The following is a 16,675-nucleotide window of genomic DNA, read 5'->3' as shown; positions in this document are numbered from 1 at the left end:
TGGGGTTAAACAGTAGGAGCTGACATTCCAAACTCTACTTCTAAATATTTAGGATTGTTTAGGATTTATGAGATCGCGTGTATGAGTGAAAACACTTGTTCAAGAAAATCCCCAGTGCCACGTAAAATATGCTAAAACCTAACAAAATGTATTTACTTACATTTTATTCAAATTTAGATTTTAAATTAAATACATGTACAAGTAATGTGGACACACAAATTGAAATGTAAAAATTTCAAACCCTAAAATTATTGTATGATTCTTGAAAACACCGATCAGGGAGTTGTGCTACAGTGTTGCTACAACATCCCTGGTAGAGGTCGACTTTTAGATTTTTAACGGCGATACGAAGATCAGCTGGTGATTGGTGAAAACCCCAATATTCTGATCCTGATTGTTTTTTTCTTCCAGGGACACAACCTATAAACACTTTTCCCCAACATATGTTATACATTATTTATTCCTTTTATTTAATTCAATGTATTTATTATTATTAATAATTATTCATTTATTTACTTTGCTCAGATCAATGCAACAATGCTCTCTGCCTTCTTGCTTGTTTACTTTTTTAATGTTCACTTATCAGCCATCATAACTCCTGATACTGATGATCAAATAGCCAATATCAGCTTATAACACCGATGACTCAGCAGAGCACTAATTCCCTGGTAGTGCCCTGTTTTTGGATCTGATATTTAGGCTCATACGACAATAAAAATGTTTGTAAATCACCTGCAGACAACAGGGGGAAACAGATTGAATTTGAATCTGTATTTCTTACTGATGCTCATCAGGTAAAGACAGAATCATTAAATGCTTTGTAAACTTTAGACCCTCCTACCAGCCATCCACTGAGGTCCAGGGGATATTCCAGGAAACATGAAAATATTTTCCAAAGAGCTGGTCAGCAAATTCTGCTTTTGCACCTGCTGTTGTCTTATCTGGAGCATAACTTGTTCCAGAAAAGGACACGTCAGCAGCAAATGTTTCCATGACGATGCATTTTGGTAAGAAGTACAAACACTTCTAACAGTGAAAACCCACTTACATTAACCCTGAACTTGCTAAGCCCCAAATTCTGCTTCACTGTGCAAGTTTTCTTTCTTCTTTTCTTTAGTTTTGATTATAAAAAGGGCTTTTTGTTGTTGAGAAAATCCAAAAAAACTCTTTTGTGCAAGGACTTTTAATTTACAGTCAACTTCTGAACGGCTACAGCTCTTCTACTGTGTAATATTATTAAAGTTTGATTTGGTTTTGACTGGAACAGCAACTTGAACTGTTCAATTCAAACTGAAAGATGTAAGAAATGAAAGCAGAGTAAAGATCAGCTGAAAGGAAAGTAAATGAGATGGAGAAGATCTGCATGTCATGATATGCTGGGAGAAAGTAGCTAAAAGCAGACGCCACGGGCACACTGATGCAAACAGAAGAGCAAACCTTTATTTCTGGTCAAAGACAAATTCCACAAACACAGAAATCCATGAGAATGAAACGGCACATCTTTAACTTACAGAGAAAACAACATGAAGAAACCAACACACTGTGGACTGAAGGAATAAATACACAAAGGCTGGTTAGGGGAATGGGGAACAGGTGGGTAAATAAAAAAACACAAGACAAAGGAAGTAAAACTAAATCCAACACACGAAAGACAAAAAATACTAGCAAATTAAAATGGGAAGTAACATAACAAAGAGACAGAGGGTGCGTTCCAAATGTTTCTCCTATCTCCTATTCCTAACCTCTTTCCTCGCAATGACCTCGATGAAAATGTCATCGAGGTCGTTGCAAATGAAGAAGAAGAGCAGTGTGCTGAGAACTGGAACAGCCTTACACTAGCCTCTCCTTCTACAGCGTGACATCTGTTATTATGTAACGACAATGTGCAGAAGATGGACCACAAAACTCTTATCGTACTTCACCACAGCGCTTTCTGACCCCGTTGTTTTATAGAGGTCATATAAATGAGAACAGCCTGTGGAAAAATATCGATTCAGTGCAAAGGTTGGAATTGTAAACAAGAAGAAACATGTAGGTCGAGAAACCTGCAGCAGCTGAATTCCTTCTCCTGACCTTAAAAAGCTGCTGGATTTATTAAAGAGGCTCCGTGTTGTGACTGAAAGCTATTAACAGGAATATTTTGGCAGCTGACCTTGTAGCATATGTATTTGTAAAAAATTCACTTTTAGGTGGAGAATATTTAAATGAGTCACAGAAATGAGAATTAAAAAGTCTGTGACACAGAATTTACTGCAAATTGCATAAGGAAAAAAAATGGTGTTAAAACTTGGAGAGTTTATTTTTAGGAGGAGATGTTATCAGAGTGCACAATTGGTACTTTGCATGGATGAACTTTGGCTCTGGCTCCTCACTGACACAGTTTTCATGAAACGAGGCAGATATGTACTGAAATGAGCTTCTTTTTCTCAGCAGTGTGCACGCAGCAAGTGACTTCTGCTGAATCTGTAACAAATAAAGGAGTCATTGTGTTAGATTAATGCTTGAATGTTGCAATGTGCTATTAATAGGCGATCGTAGCTCAGGAACTGGCAGTTCGTCTTGTAATCGGAAGGTTGCTGGTTCGAGCCCCGGCTCTGACAGTCTCGGTCGTTGTGTCCTTGGGTAAGACACTTCATCCGTTGCCTGCTGGTGGTGGTCAGAGGGCCCAGTGGCGCCAGTGTCCGGCAGCCTCGCCTCTGTCAGTGCGCCCCAGGGCAGCTGTGGCTACAATGTAGCTGCCATCACCAGTGTGTGAATGGGTGGATGACTGAATGTAGTGTAAAGTGCTTTGGGGTCCATAAGGACTAAGTAAAGCGCTATACACATACAGCCCATTTACCATTAAAACTAAAAATGCATGTGCGCATACAGGCACGTGGCATAGTAAAGGGGACGGTTCGCAATTTGATAGTAAACAATGTTTTGTGTTGTTCTGCACGTTGCACAGGTCAGCTCTCTCACACAGATTTCAGGTTTAGGGTGGAGCAGTTTATAATGATGCAGCCCTCGAGTAAGACAACACCTCTGGTCCAACCTAACATCAGCGCCTGTGCTGATTGGTCCGACAAACTCAACAAGGTTCAGCAGTTGGCACCTGTCTCAGATACAAACTCAGGTTGGTGAATCACAGGCTGTCAGTGCTTCCAAAGTGTTTCCTGTTACAGACACTTCTTACACGCTGTCACACATCCATTTTCCCCTGTAGCTAGAATGACAACATTTCTTTAAGTTATTGGGAAGATCAGGGCAAACATGAAATCATGTAGCTGCTCAGCGTGACGTCAGGCTGCAGAATGGTTGCTCTCTTTTTTCCCTCTCAAATGGTGTATGTGTGGCGGTGAGTAACCATGGTTACAGGGGGATGCTCTAAAACTCTCATGATCCCCAGTAAAAGATCTCAGATTATTATATCCATGCAAAACCAAGACTGCACTCTGATACTAAGACCTTCTTTAAAAAATGTAGACAGTATGTATTACCGTTCCAACCTTAATAATTAGTGAATCCATGGAAGATAATGTCTGCTTGCGTCACTAATGTTATGAATCTTTCATTTGAGTGCATGCTGTGTCATTTCCCCTGTTTACATTTTGTTGTGCTGTTTAAAAATATGCATGTCTGTGTATTCAGTGCATGCCATAAGAAGAAGATGATGACAGAGGTTCCATGTTCACTCAGGATCAATGAAGTCCAGTGGACATTTGAAGACACTACACAGAATGTGTATGTGAATACAATGCAATCACAAAAACAGTGTAAAATGACAGCTATAATTAAAATGCTCATAAAACAAAGTACTGCAAAATAAAACATAAATTAACAATAATCTAAATAAAAAAATAAAATTATCTATTTATCTGTGTATATATATATATATATATATATATATATATATATATATATATATATATATATATATATAAAATTCCCCACTCGCCCCTGTGGGCAGTTAATCCTTCAAGCTCGGGTCCTCTACCAGAGGCCTGGGAGCTTGAGGGTCCTGCGCAGTATCTTAGCTGTTCCTAGGACTGCGCTCTTCTGGACAGAGATCTCCGATGTTGTTCCCGGGATCTGCTGGAGCCACTCGCCTAGCTTGGGAGTCACTGCACCTAGTGCTCCGATTACCACTGGGACCACCGTCACCTTCACCCTCCACATCCTCTCGAGCTCTTCTCTGAGCCCTTGGTATTTCTCCAGCTTCTCGTGTTCCTTCTTCCTGATATTGCTGTCATTCGGAACCGCTACATCGATCACTACGGCCGTCTTCTTCTGTTTGTCTACCACCACTATGTCCGGTTGGTTAGCCACCACCATTTTGTCCGTCTGTATCTGAAAGTCCCACAGGATCTTAGCTCGGTCATTCTCCATCACCCTTGGGGGGGATCTCCCATTTTGACCTCTGGACTTCCAGGTTATACTCGGCACAGATGTTCCTGTACACTATGCCGGCCACTTGGTTACTGCGTTCCATGTATGCCCTGCCTGCTAGCATCTTACACCCAGCTGTTATGTGCTGGATTGTCTCTGGGGCATCTTTACACAGCCTGCACCTGGGGTCTTGCCTGGTGTGATAGACCCCAGCCTCTATGGATCTTGTGCTTAGTGCTTGTTCCTGTGCTGCCATGATTAGTGCTTCCGTGCTGTCTTTCAGTCCAGCTTTATCCAGCATTTCTGGATATCAGCCACCTCCTCTATCTGCCGGTGGTACATACCGTGCAGGGGCCTGTCCTTCCATGATGGTTCCTCGCCTTCCTCCACTTTCTTGGGTTTCTTCTGCCTGAGGTATTCACTGAACACGCTGTCAGTTGGGGCCATCTTCGTGATGTATTTGTGGATGTTCGTTGTCTCATCCTAGACTGTGGTGCTGACACTCACCAGTCCCTGGCCCCCTTCCTTCCGCTTAGCGTACAGCCTCAGGGTGCTGGACTTGGGGTGAAACCCTCCATGCATGGTAAGGAGCTTTCTTGTCTTGATGTCAGTGGCTTCCATCTCCTCCTTTGGCCAGCCTATTACCCCAGCTGATCATGGGCAGGGCGTAGGTGTTGATGGCCCGGATCTTGTTCTTACCATTCAGCTGACTCCTCAGGACTTGCCTGACCCTCTGCAGGTACTTGGTCGTTGCAGCTTTCCTAGCGGCCTCTTCATGGTTCCCATTCACCTGTGGGATCCCCAGGTACTTGTAACTGTCCTCTATGTCTGCAATGTTGCCTTCTGGTAGTTCGATCCCCTCCGTTCTGACTACCTTCCCTCTCTTTGTTACCATCCGACTACACTTCTCCAGCCCGAACGACATTCTGATGTCATTGCTGTATATCCTGGTGGTGTGGATCAGTGAATCGATGTCTCGTTCACTCTTGGCATACAGCTTGATGTCATCCATGTACAGGAGGTGGCTGACAACTGCTCTATTCCGTAGTCGGTATCCATAGCCAGTATATATCTATATATATATACATATATATATATATATCTTGTCACTATGCCTTTCCTGCGTTCCACGTTTCTCCTTCAGTTACTCTTGTCTCTGTGATCCACGTTCCCTTTCTGTTTCCCCATTTGCCTCTGTTCCCATGTCTGTTTCTTCCCTGGTCCCAGAGGGGTGTGTCCAAATTCGTAGGCTGCATCCTCCTGAGGACCCAGCCTTTGTGGTGTGGGCCGGGTCCTCCGAAGGCCGGGTAGGCCAGAAGTGAGAAATTAGACAGTCTAGCATTCATACCTGCGTCACCAGCTGTCTGGGTGGAGTTTAATAAACTCAGCTGTCTGCTCCTTGCTATCTAAAATATAACAGGACACTGGCGTAAATTCTCGATCATCTCACACTTCTTTTTAATCAGTTTTCCGTTTGATGTTTATTCAGTTCTAATCTCAGCCAAACTGATTTACTCAGGAACAAATAAAACACTGAAAAAAGCCAAACAATAAAATGTTTAAGTTATCTAAGTGACTTATATATCATGTTTAACCTGAGTACCGAAAGACGGTGGGGGTTTGAAAATGATGTACGGGGAGTTCGCTGTTCTCGCCGGCTCTAGTGAGCCTTGAACCCCGGCTCGCTATGGAGCTGGTGGGTAACAGACGTCTCTGAAAACGTTGGAGCACTTTTGCAAATATGTGATGTCTTAAATAACCAAGCAGATATTTGAAGTTTACACAGCTACATTCTCGCCTAAAAATATCTTAAAAGTTTATTTTGTGACCCAGAAAGAATAATAAGAGTAATATTAAAACTAAGTAGCTCCCGCCATTGATGGAAACGGAAATTGGCTGGGCAGCGCTATGAATCCTGGGATATGGTGGGCCACGAAGGATACACCTGACCCGTCCTTCGAATCTGGGGAAAAGGAGAACGCATTTGTCGGCCGCATTCGGAGGAGTCTATGAATTTGGACAGCCTTCGTCGCGTCGCTGTGACGTAATTGGCCTACAAATGCGGCCTTGGGTGGATGCAGCCCATGAATTTGGGCGCCCCCAGTGTCTAACCCGCGTCTCATGTTTCCTGTTTTATTTTGATAGTTCCTTGTCCTGCGTTTAGGGTATTCAGTTTTGCTTATTCCCTGTCTCGTCATGTTTGATCTCTCCCAGCCGTGTTCTTCCACTTGTTTCTGGTTTACCCTTGTTCCTAGCTCCCTGTTTTCTTTTAGGTCCCCATCCAGGTTTTCTTTTCTGTGTTTGTAAAGCTTAGGTTTTGCTACAGTGCAATAAGCTGCTTCCTTCAGTTTACCTTATTGTTTCGAGTCCTGCGTTTAGGTCCTCATCCTGCCTGCAGCAGCACTCAGCATGATGGTAACAAATAGAAAAACTCAAATTGCTCTGATTGTTTATTCCAGTAACATTCTGTGACATCAAACTTCAGTTGGCAATTTTTTTTTATATTAATTTACCTATAAAGTATAGTAAATAACTTTGAAAAGGTGCAATGAAGAAGTGCAAATCCAAAGGTTTTCAGGGCTGGGCGTCTGTTGTTGAATGCAAAATGACTCTGGATGGCAGCAAAGACGTCATTCTCTTCTCTGCTAAGCTGCAGTTTGGGAGTATTTGGGGGGATTTTTAGGAGGATATCTCATCCTGACTTTTGAAAAACAGTGGAGTGTTATGATAGAGAAAAAGAAGATGTAGTAAGATAAACTGATTATTAGCCTGGGTCTGCACATGAGATTTGCTGACAATATGACTTCTTTAAATGTTTTTTGTTGGCAACCAGGTTTACCGCAACTGCAGCACCGAAACAGGGACTTCTAAATATTTACCTGTTGGTGGAGAGGAAGCAGTAACACCACTACAGAAACATGAATACACCCTTTCAACTTTGGGTTAGTTAAAGCACATTAATCTATTTCTTAAGAGTCAAACTCGGGAGCCTTTTTTGAGTCTCTTTCAGGATTCAGAGTCTGACCACTGAAAACTACACCCGGAGTCCGCTCATCAAGTAAGTAAGTAAGTAAAATTTATTTATATAGCGCTTTTCACAGATAAAAATCACAAAGTGCTTTACAACACGGGAAATGGGAATATAAAAACAATATAACAGTAAATAAAACAATGTAAAACAATTAAAACTATAAAAACAGCATAAGAAGAAATTAATCAAATGCTTTTCTAAATAAAAATGTCTTCAGCTGTTTCTTAAAAGAATCAATGGAGTCCGTGCAGCGAAGAGACAGTGGGAGAGAATTCCACAACCGTGGTGCCACAGTCTGAAAGGCCCGATCACCACGAGTTTTAAAACGAGTGCGCGGTACCACCAGCAGTCTCTGATCTAATGACCTTAAAGCCCGAGAAGATGTATGTGGTTTCAGCAGGTCAGATAAATATTGAGGAGCCTGACCATGTAGGGCCCTAAAGGTTAGAACTAAAATTTTAAAATGAAACCTAAAATTTACAGGCAACCAGTGAAGGGAGGCCAAGACTGGAGTGATATGCGATCTTCTCTTGGTGCCTGTTAAGAGACGTGCTGCAGCATTCTGCACAGTCTGAAGACGATTTAAGGCTGATTTGTTAAAACAAGTAAAAAGGCCATTACAATAGTCTAAACGAGAAGAAATAAAAGCATGAATAATCATCTCAAGTTCAAGCTTTGATACCATTAGTCTGAGTTTAGAAATATTCCGTAAATGATAAAAACAGTTTCGGACCAGCTGCTTAGAATGCTGCTCGAGCGACATCGAGCTGTCAAATATGACACCGAGATTTCTAAGGCTTGATTTTACATAAGGGTCTAAGAAGCTGATATGCTGTCTAATTTCTGGGACCATGTGGTCTGGAGCAATAATTAGAGTTTCTGTTTTATCAGAGTTTAGTTGGAGAAAATTGTCATATAACCATTTGTTGATTTCTGTCAGGCAATTACTTAAATTAGACAATTTATAAAACTCAGACATTTTGAAGGAACAGTATAGTTGGATGTCGTCAGCATAGAGATGATAGGAGATATATTTATAGCGATTGCAAGTGACAATAGCGGCCAGTATAAAACTATACCAGCGAGCTGTACTAGCGGCACAAGCGGCAAAGCCAAACACAGGCGCCATCTTGAGCAAAAAAGATTAGCACTGCTATCAATCAAGGCGTCGTGGAGTTGAAGGTCGGTGCCCAGTCGGGGTACGTATCCAGCGAGAACAAAGGAATTCCCCAAGTTGCCATGGCCAGCAGGACGGCGAGGACTCCAATCGTGTTGATGCCAAGTCCCGCCTTAACCTGCAGCAGAAAGGATCAGATTTTTCTTGTGAATTATGGCCAGCATACATTTAGTGAAAGAGTTATTTCTAGTTGCAACCTCTATTTTCTTGTGACAGAACTCACCATATCTAGGGTGGTAAAGTGTCCATAGGCATACACCACAGCACCTGGTGGGTTGGACACTGGCAGGAGGAAGGAGAAGGATGTGCACAGGGTGGCGGGGATCAGGATGTACAAGGGGTTGACGTGTATGGCCTCGGCCTGAAGCGAGAACAATCTCTCATAAATATTTCCCACATTAGTGAGATTAAATAACAATAATTAATTTTTCTTTTATTAACATTCATTCAAAGGATTAAGGGGGGAGGGGGCAATATGTATTTACATGTAAATGTGTAAGTAACGTCTGTTTAAACGCGTTCCTGTGATTATTTTCATGTTGGCCTGAAGTGAAATATCGCCCTCTGCTGGTACTGCAGCTTACTGTACCTTTTGCATGCATGTCCATTTCACGCTTTGAAGATGCAAAGCTTGGGATGGACATGGTCGACGGGTGTGTCTATTGCATGCTTTGCAGTGATACTGGTTGAAAAGGTAGACATTGCCAACTTGACATCCCCCCTCTAACTTGGTCAGGATGCTATGTTCACAAACTGCCTCCGTTTGGACCTGTTCTTTTTGTATTTTTTAAACCAGAGTCATTGTGGCAATTCAGAGAAATATTACATGTGTCTGTAGCCTATAGGTTTATATGGTTAAATGGTAATTGTGCGAAAAGTAAAACACAAGAGCCAACAATGCATTTAAAAAAAAAGAAATTAATGAAAAACGATGTGTTTCAGGTGATTTTTACGGAGTAACGAGAAAGTAACGTGTAATAAATTACTTCCTCCTGTTAGTAATTAATTAATGTACTACATTACTTTTACAAAAAGTGTTCTAATATGTGCATTTTTTTTAGTAATGACCCCAACACTGATCACAACAAAGAGGGGAAATATCTCCAACATGCACCAACATGCAGTTACTTTGCACAAATGTAATGTCTTTGATTTACTGCCCGGGTGTGAAACTCTGTGATGGACCACCTGTGAACATCCAGACTACTGTTATTTCAAGAATTGTGCTCCACCAAAAAAACACAAGTATACAAATGAGTGGTTTGAATTGACCAGAGGAACATGCTCAAGGCCAGCAGAGGCACCATCTTCTTTTGGAGGTCAACGATGAGGGTTGAATCTCTCAGCCAACCCAGAGATCAGAGAACTAAATGTCCCTTAGAATAAATGAGTAAGTTCTGCACACTTCCTGGAGAAACCCCTCCCTACTTATGGGGGGTCCGAAGGACTTGAGACAGAACTGTAAAAAGAGTTGTTAGCCTTGGTGTGGTCGTCTCTTTTGTTGTAAGTTCCATATGCTCTGTTTTATGTTGAAAAAAAATCTTAAAGCTTATAAACAGTACAAACTGCAGCTAAAGCAAAACACTGAAACAGCAGAACGACTCAGATGTCACAGCAGTTTCCCTCTAAGGATCAAAAAAGCTGAATTTATCAGACTGAAAACACTGATGAGGTCAGGACTGAGGAGACATGAGAGGAATCTTGAAGACGTGTCTCTGCATAGTCTTAGCACTCGAGCACTTAAATTAATGCTTGAACTGGAGGCCGACCACAAGCTAAGTTGATGTTATGGAAGTTAAAGAATTTACAGGCATCAAATAGCATTTAGGCTCAACAAATGAAAAAGCAGATTCTGAAGAAAATGAATCATCTGGAAGCTGAAACCACACAGTTTTACTTATTTTTCACCAATTTGGCTCTAGTGCTGGATTTGACAGTGAAACGGGGAACAACACGCAGGAAAGGCCCAGACCAGCACCCGTGGTGCACAGCTGATTTCTAAAGAGCTCATTAAGTCAACATGAGTATAAAATTGCTGCTTATCCCTTGCGTGTTGTATTTGTCGGGAGAAGCCAATCAGAAGATAGTAGGCTTAAAGGGAGTGGATTTAAACGGTTTGTTTCAAGCAGACCATGAACGGAGGGATTCCTCCACAGCCCAGTGTAAGATAAATAATGATTATTTTAAGTACTCTAGTAAAGTCCAAGAATAAAATACTGAGCTCAAAATCTAACAGTAATTCTTAGCATTTCGGCGGATCTGTACAGTATAACACACTGAACTAACCAGAGGAGAGAGAATGGGGAGGAAGATGGTGATGGTGGCAGCGTTGCTGGCCACCTCTGTCAGTGTGGTGGTAAGGAGGCAGGCCACTGTGACTGTGGCTAAGACCGGGAGGTCGCCCAGAGGTGTCATCAGCCTGGCCAGCCATAAAGACAGACCTGACTCCTGCACACACAAACAAACACACATGTTAAGTGTACAGCAGATTTTATACCAGCTTTAGGTGCCATTATATCAACCACTGGTTTCTGAAGGCCCATTTTGAAGATTTGACATGACATTTGTGGACATATGACCAGATGCAATGAGGACAGGCAGGTCTGACTGTGAAGCCATTTGTTCATTAATTAATGATTTAAATTGTAGACAAATTGTCAGTGGACAATGCACAGTTAGCCATACCATGGCTAATTGTGCATTCAAAAATTCACAAAAGTTTGAGTCTAAATGAGTGACTGAGCCCATAAACTGAGCGGCAAAGTGCGTACAGAGGGCAATTCAAAGAGAAGGTGTTTCCACTGACCACTGTAGGTCCTGAAGTCTTTTTACAACCACAATCGGTTGGCCTATATCTTTATCTATCTCTATATCTGTCGCTGTTTATCTCTAGAGACAGAGATAGACAGGGATATAATTGAAGTGCACTCAAAACTATATTATTTGAGTGTACTTATGGTTTAACTCTAAGCTAAACAATCTTGATCCTTTTTTTATTTCCTGCTTTTCAGTAAGTTTTACTATAATCTTTCTGATTGTGAGCACTGACTGAAAACAATGTTGACACAATCAGGGGAGTAGTCCAGTTAAAGTTGGTAGAAGGTAAAGTTGTTGTAATCCCCAGTGATCTACACCAGAGAGCTGTTTTTTTATCTGGACCTGAGGTTTTTCTGTGTTAGCTGTGAAAACTTTACAATGTTATGCATCAAATTTCTTCTTCTTCTGTACCAGGAAACTGTTCTGAATGTATTGTAATTTTTATTTCAGCATACCTCTGCACCTTTAGCGAGGGCAAAGCCTCCACTAACCATCAGGGCAACTTGCCACGGCATGGAGGCCTGAAACTCTTTCCAGGAAATCATTGACTCTGAATTGAGAGAGAAAAACATTTACTGGGACTGATGGCACTGATGCTGAAAAACAGACAAGATGTTCAGAACCTCTGAGATTTAAATGAGTGTTAATACTTTACTGATTTTAGGTATTCACACATTTCTTTGCAGCTTAAAGTTTATTTTTTTTATGTAAAAGCTTGATATGCATAGGACACAATAACCAAAGAAGTGAGAATAATGTATTGTAGGAAAACTGCATTAAGAAGAATTAAGAAAAACAAAAGTTGAGTAAATCTACAGTACTTAAACTCAACCAATTATGCAAATTTCCTGCTCTGGGGCTCTTTGAGTACTTGTGTTAACCTTCAACATCTGACTAAACAACAAGCCACGTTCCACACATTTACCATATTTTATGGAGGGTCCGTGAGCAGGTACGATGAAGAGGAGGACGCCCAGCACCAGAGCCACAGTGGCATCTGTGATGTAGTTGGATTTACTGAAAAACAGAAAAAGTGATCAGCTGGGTCATGGTTCATTGCTGCTGTGATAAATCATAAATATATGTGTTTCCCAAAGAATCTGGTCTGATATTTATCAATCTATCAAGAAACTGCCTGGAAAGATCAAAACCAACAATAAGTCTGTTGGTTTCTACTGAAACTGACTCCCAGATGAACTTCTCTTTATTAGAAAAGTTCGTGAAACAGCTGGTAACTCTGGTTCTTTGCATGCATTACAAAGAGGAAACAATACATATTTTTAACAGTGTACGACTTCTCATGTTGCTCTTGGAAGAGGTGGAATTTTTTTGGCTGTTGAACAGACAGCAGTTTTAGGAGAGAGCCTGCAGCACATTCAGATACACGAATGTGAATCTGAACCACGATTTTTTTTCTTGATATTCATGGGGTTGTGCACTAATTTTCAAGCATCAGACTGTTGGAGGGGAGCTCGACTCTCCAGAAACACCTGAAGAGAACATTCAGCTGAAACTTTCAGGGTGCATATTATTGCCTGCAGGCATTATAGTTTCCATATCTCCATTTCAAGATCAAGTTTGAGTTGACACAGTGGCAGAGATCCAGAACAAATAGTAAGATTGTGACCTCTATATAGCAGGAGCGCTGCAGAAGGACACTGGACAAAATTAAACTATGGGTTTGTTGTTGTTGTTGATTTAATGGAAAAAAAAATCGAGGGCTTTAAGATCACACCTTGTACTTGGGAATAAGTTTGAATAATTTCCAAGAAAATAAAAGAAGGTTTGACTCACTGAGGGAAGAGGGAACCCCAGCCGGGTACAAAACCTGGAGATCTGGTCAACCACAACAAAACCATCACCACAAAAACCACCCCGGTGAAGATCTCCTGAGAACTGGAGAGAGGGAACGTATGAATGTGTGAATACATAAATTATCATAGGAATGTCTTTCTGTCAATAACTGATCAACAAGTAAATGAATGATGGCAATCTAAGGTAATGTAAAACCCTCTGTATAATTAAATAAATTCCTGAATGAAAATATAGCTCTTTAAAAGAGTTATATTGTAAGTTATATATGTGCTGACAGAGAGAGTTCACCAAACCTCCGGGCTACAGACCTCTTTATCCATCTCATTTGGCCTGAGTTGGTCAGTTGGTGAGATAAATGTCTCCCTCTCATGAATATAAAACCAGGTCATGCTCAAAGTGCACCCAAAAAACAAGTAAATAAATAAATACATTTATTCTGAATGAATCCCAAAAACGAAAAGAAAAAGACTGAAAAATGCAGAAGCAATGTCTCTTTGTAGAAATCATGACCTGTCTGCACAACAAAGCAAACAAAAACTGAAGTTTTTTCTACAGAAGAACGCTTCAGGCAACCTTCTGGAGACCCTTAGTCATTCTGGATTAGGCAGTTTGTCCCAATAAAATTCCAAATAAGGGGTTAAAAAATGGGGTAAAGATTTATATTCTGATTATTTTTACCATGTGTATTAATATAGGTGTTTTAGACGATACATATATAGTTCAATTTTTATGTTTGTTTGTTTTTTTATTCAAAACACCGAATACAAAAATGAATGACCATTCATTTGCCTGTTTCTAATATTTGAGGTCAGTGAATGGATGAATAGATAAATGAATAGAAAAATATAATTATGATGATAACAATGCGTCCTTCTACAGGTGAATGACCAGAAACCGTCCGATGGCAGAACAAAGTTTTACTGCTGAGCATGGGTGATAAAACAGGCTGCCTGACAGCAGTAATGATCACGCATGAATGAATAAATGATCAAACTGATTACTCTGAAGAATAAACAAGTGTGTAAATGAACGAATGAGAGATCACCTAATGGCTCCCAGCTTCTTGTACTCATCTTCCAGCACCTTTTTCACTGCCCTCTCTCTGTCAGACTGCTCTCCCCGACACTGCCACAGGAACTTGAAGCTGCATAAGAGAGAGAGAGAGAGAGAGAGAGAGGAAGTGCCCACACTGAATTTAATGACTGACTGTGTTTGGTTAAAAGCACAGATAGACAATGAAGAAATAATTATATATTTACATAGTTGTGAAACTATATAGTCAGCACAGTGGCACGGTGGTTAGCACTATTGCCGCACAGCAAGAAGGTCCTGAGTTCAATTCCACCATCAGGCTGGGGTCTTTCTGTGTGGGCAGTTTGTGGGGATAGGTTAATTGATTAGTCTAAATTGCCCATAGGTATGAATGCGGGAGTGAATGTGAGTGCGAATGGTTGTCTGTCTCTGTGTGTTAGACTGGCGACCTGTCCAGGGTGTACCCTGCCTCTTGCCCTATGACAGTTGGGATAGGCTCCAGCGACCCTGAAAAGGATAAGCGGATGGATGGAGGAAAATATATAAATTATAACCAAGTTATTCAAATACTTAGTGGGTCTGAATTTTACTTTCACTAGCTGGGACCATATCTTCAGTTACGATGAATGATGATGGATGAGAGACCGTGGACTGATGCTGCGATTTGGGGAAGGCCTCGGAGGGGACTGGCAGCAGCTCCTGGGTGGGGCAGATCCCCAAAGAAGGCATCACCTAGCAGAAGCGAAGATTGGACATTGTGAAGGTCTTGGAGATTGTTGCGAATGTATAACTGGTAGTCTTGTGATGACCATCGGACCGTGAGCTTGATTAAGTGGTCCGGAATTCCTTTGCGGGAGGCATAAGTTGCTGTACCAATGTGGAAGGAATGGCCAAAGAAGAGATTAGGAGAAATCCTGGACACCATAAAACTTGCCAAAAATGTGAAAGAAACTATGATCTGGTTGGGATGTGGCTGGATTCGATGATGAGCTGAAGGTCTGAATGTAAGTTATGCTGGGATTTTCTGAGGTAGAGGTAATGGGTCAGCAATTCAAAGGGGCTTAAAGGTGAGTTTATTTTTAAGTAAAATATCAAAAAGCGGCTGCGCAATTGGTTGGTTTTGCTTTGTTTGAGGAAGAAGACGAAGCAGTTTTTGGAGACTGGGCGGCGGTTGCTTAAGCAGGGATAAAGATCCGGATGGAATTTTGTCGATAAGGAGGTAGAAACCCGAAGAAGGCAAGCAGCAACATAGTGTGCATGCCAGTAAGTAGTCACTGTACTTCAGCCGGAGCATGGAAATGCAGTGATAAAGAAGACCTGAAGTTAGGGGCAAATGGCATGGGGTTGCAATGGGAGCCTGACGTTGGAGACCTTTGATGAGTAGCAAGCTGAGATGGGTTTAGAGGTCCAGCAGCGCCCCCTGTGAGTATTTTGGCGAAAAAATTGACGCCTCCGAGGTACATCTTTATCGTGGGAATTTTAATGCCCAGGAATCGGAATGCAAAAGATACAAAACTGATCTGTCTTCAGGAGGGGAAAGCTGTGCAAAAGACATCTCTGTATAGTGAAACTCGAGCAGAGTAAGCTCTTTTGCCCAAGATGGGGCCGGACCGCACATGACGATGGGGCCGTGGCGGCTGTTGATCAACCTGGGTGGAGCAGGCTGGTTGAGTAGTGGAAAAATCAGCTCTGTCAGATCTATATATTTACTAGCAATGATTTGTTGGCAAAGGTAAGCAGATACAGGCAAGCAGAAAGGTTTTGGAGCCGGTGGGTTGGGAGGAGGAATTGCAGAGGTCAGCAAAAACTGAGCAATAATAGCTTGAAAAGAAGGGGACTGGGCTAAAAAACTTGGCCATGTGCTGCTTGGAGCTGCTCTGATGGGAAAAGGAAAAAGATCTGGGTTAGGAGAAGGTGTAGTTGGATACCTGGTTATAGGAATGTTGGCTGGAGTATTGTAAAGAGAAGCTGATGCGATAGGAACTAGCAAGCCGGTGCCAGAAAGGTTTGCTGCAGTGATTAGCAAAGAAGGGATAAGTGGTTGAGAAACTGGCAACCTGGTGCCATGAAGATTTGCTGAGAAGACATGCTAAGGAGGGATTGAAGACTGCAGCAGCTGAGGAGGGAGCTGGGATTTCGCCTCCAGGAACATGCGATGTGGTGGCAGGATGCGGCTGTTGCTGGCTGATGAGACTGTGAGGTGTGGGGAACCTTCACTGTTAGAGGCGTTGGCAGCATTTATGCCTGGAGAGGATTATCTTTCTTTGCTGTATGGATGTGAGAGTGTTGAAAAGTTAAAAAGAATTGGAATAGCTTTGCCTTGTTATTGGAAAGGTGAAAGATGGGCTGCGGTTCAGTCTGAAATCCTTGACGAGAAGGTGTCTTCGGCAGACGTGGCGTGGGAATGGCGGCGGAGTAATCTGGAGTAAGAGACA

General features: G+C 41.8%; 1 protein-coding gene across 1 annotated transcript in view; it reads right to left on the bottom strand.

The window, feature by feature from the left end:
• Nucleotides 1-7,433: 7,433 nt before the first annotated feature.
• Nucleotides 7,434-16,675, bottom strand: part of LOC146384556 (solute carrier family 13 member 1-like) — a 24,581-nt gene continuing 15,339 nt past the window's right edge. The window contains exons 9-15 of the mRNA XM_084936529.1: nucleotides 14,254-14,352; nucleotides 13,188-13,289; nucleotides 12,319-12,410; nucleotides 11,849-11,943; nucleotides 10,863-11,024; nucleotides 8,800-8,937; nucleotides 7,434-8,694 (exon numbers count right to left, since the gene is read on the bottom strand). Coding sequence (XP_084792655.1) covers nucleotides 8,560-8,694; nucleotides 8,800-8,937; nucleotides 10,863-11,024; nucleotides 11,849-11,943; nucleotides 12,319-12,410; nucleotides 13,188-13,289; nucleotides 14,254-14,352 — 823 coding nt within the window. The 3' untranslated portion in view covers nucleotides 7,434-8,559. The remainder of the gene's footprint in view (nucleotides 8,695-8,799; nucleotides 8,938-10,862; nucleotides 11,025-11,848; nucleotides 11,944-12,318; nucleotides 12,411-13,187; nucleotides 13,290-14,253; nucleotides 14,353-16,675) is intronic.

Source organism: Perissodus microlepis, chromosome 7, assembly GCF_051167445.1.
Source record: "Perissodus microlepis isolate ML-2025 ecotype Zambia chromosome 7, ASM5116744v1, whole genome shotgun sequence".
In the NCBI taxonomy this organism is placed as follows: Eukaryota; Metazoa; Chordata; class Actinopteri; order Cichliformes; family Cichlidae; genus Perissodus; species Perissodus microlepis.
This window is presented reverse-complemented; position numbering and strand designations above follow the sequence as displayed.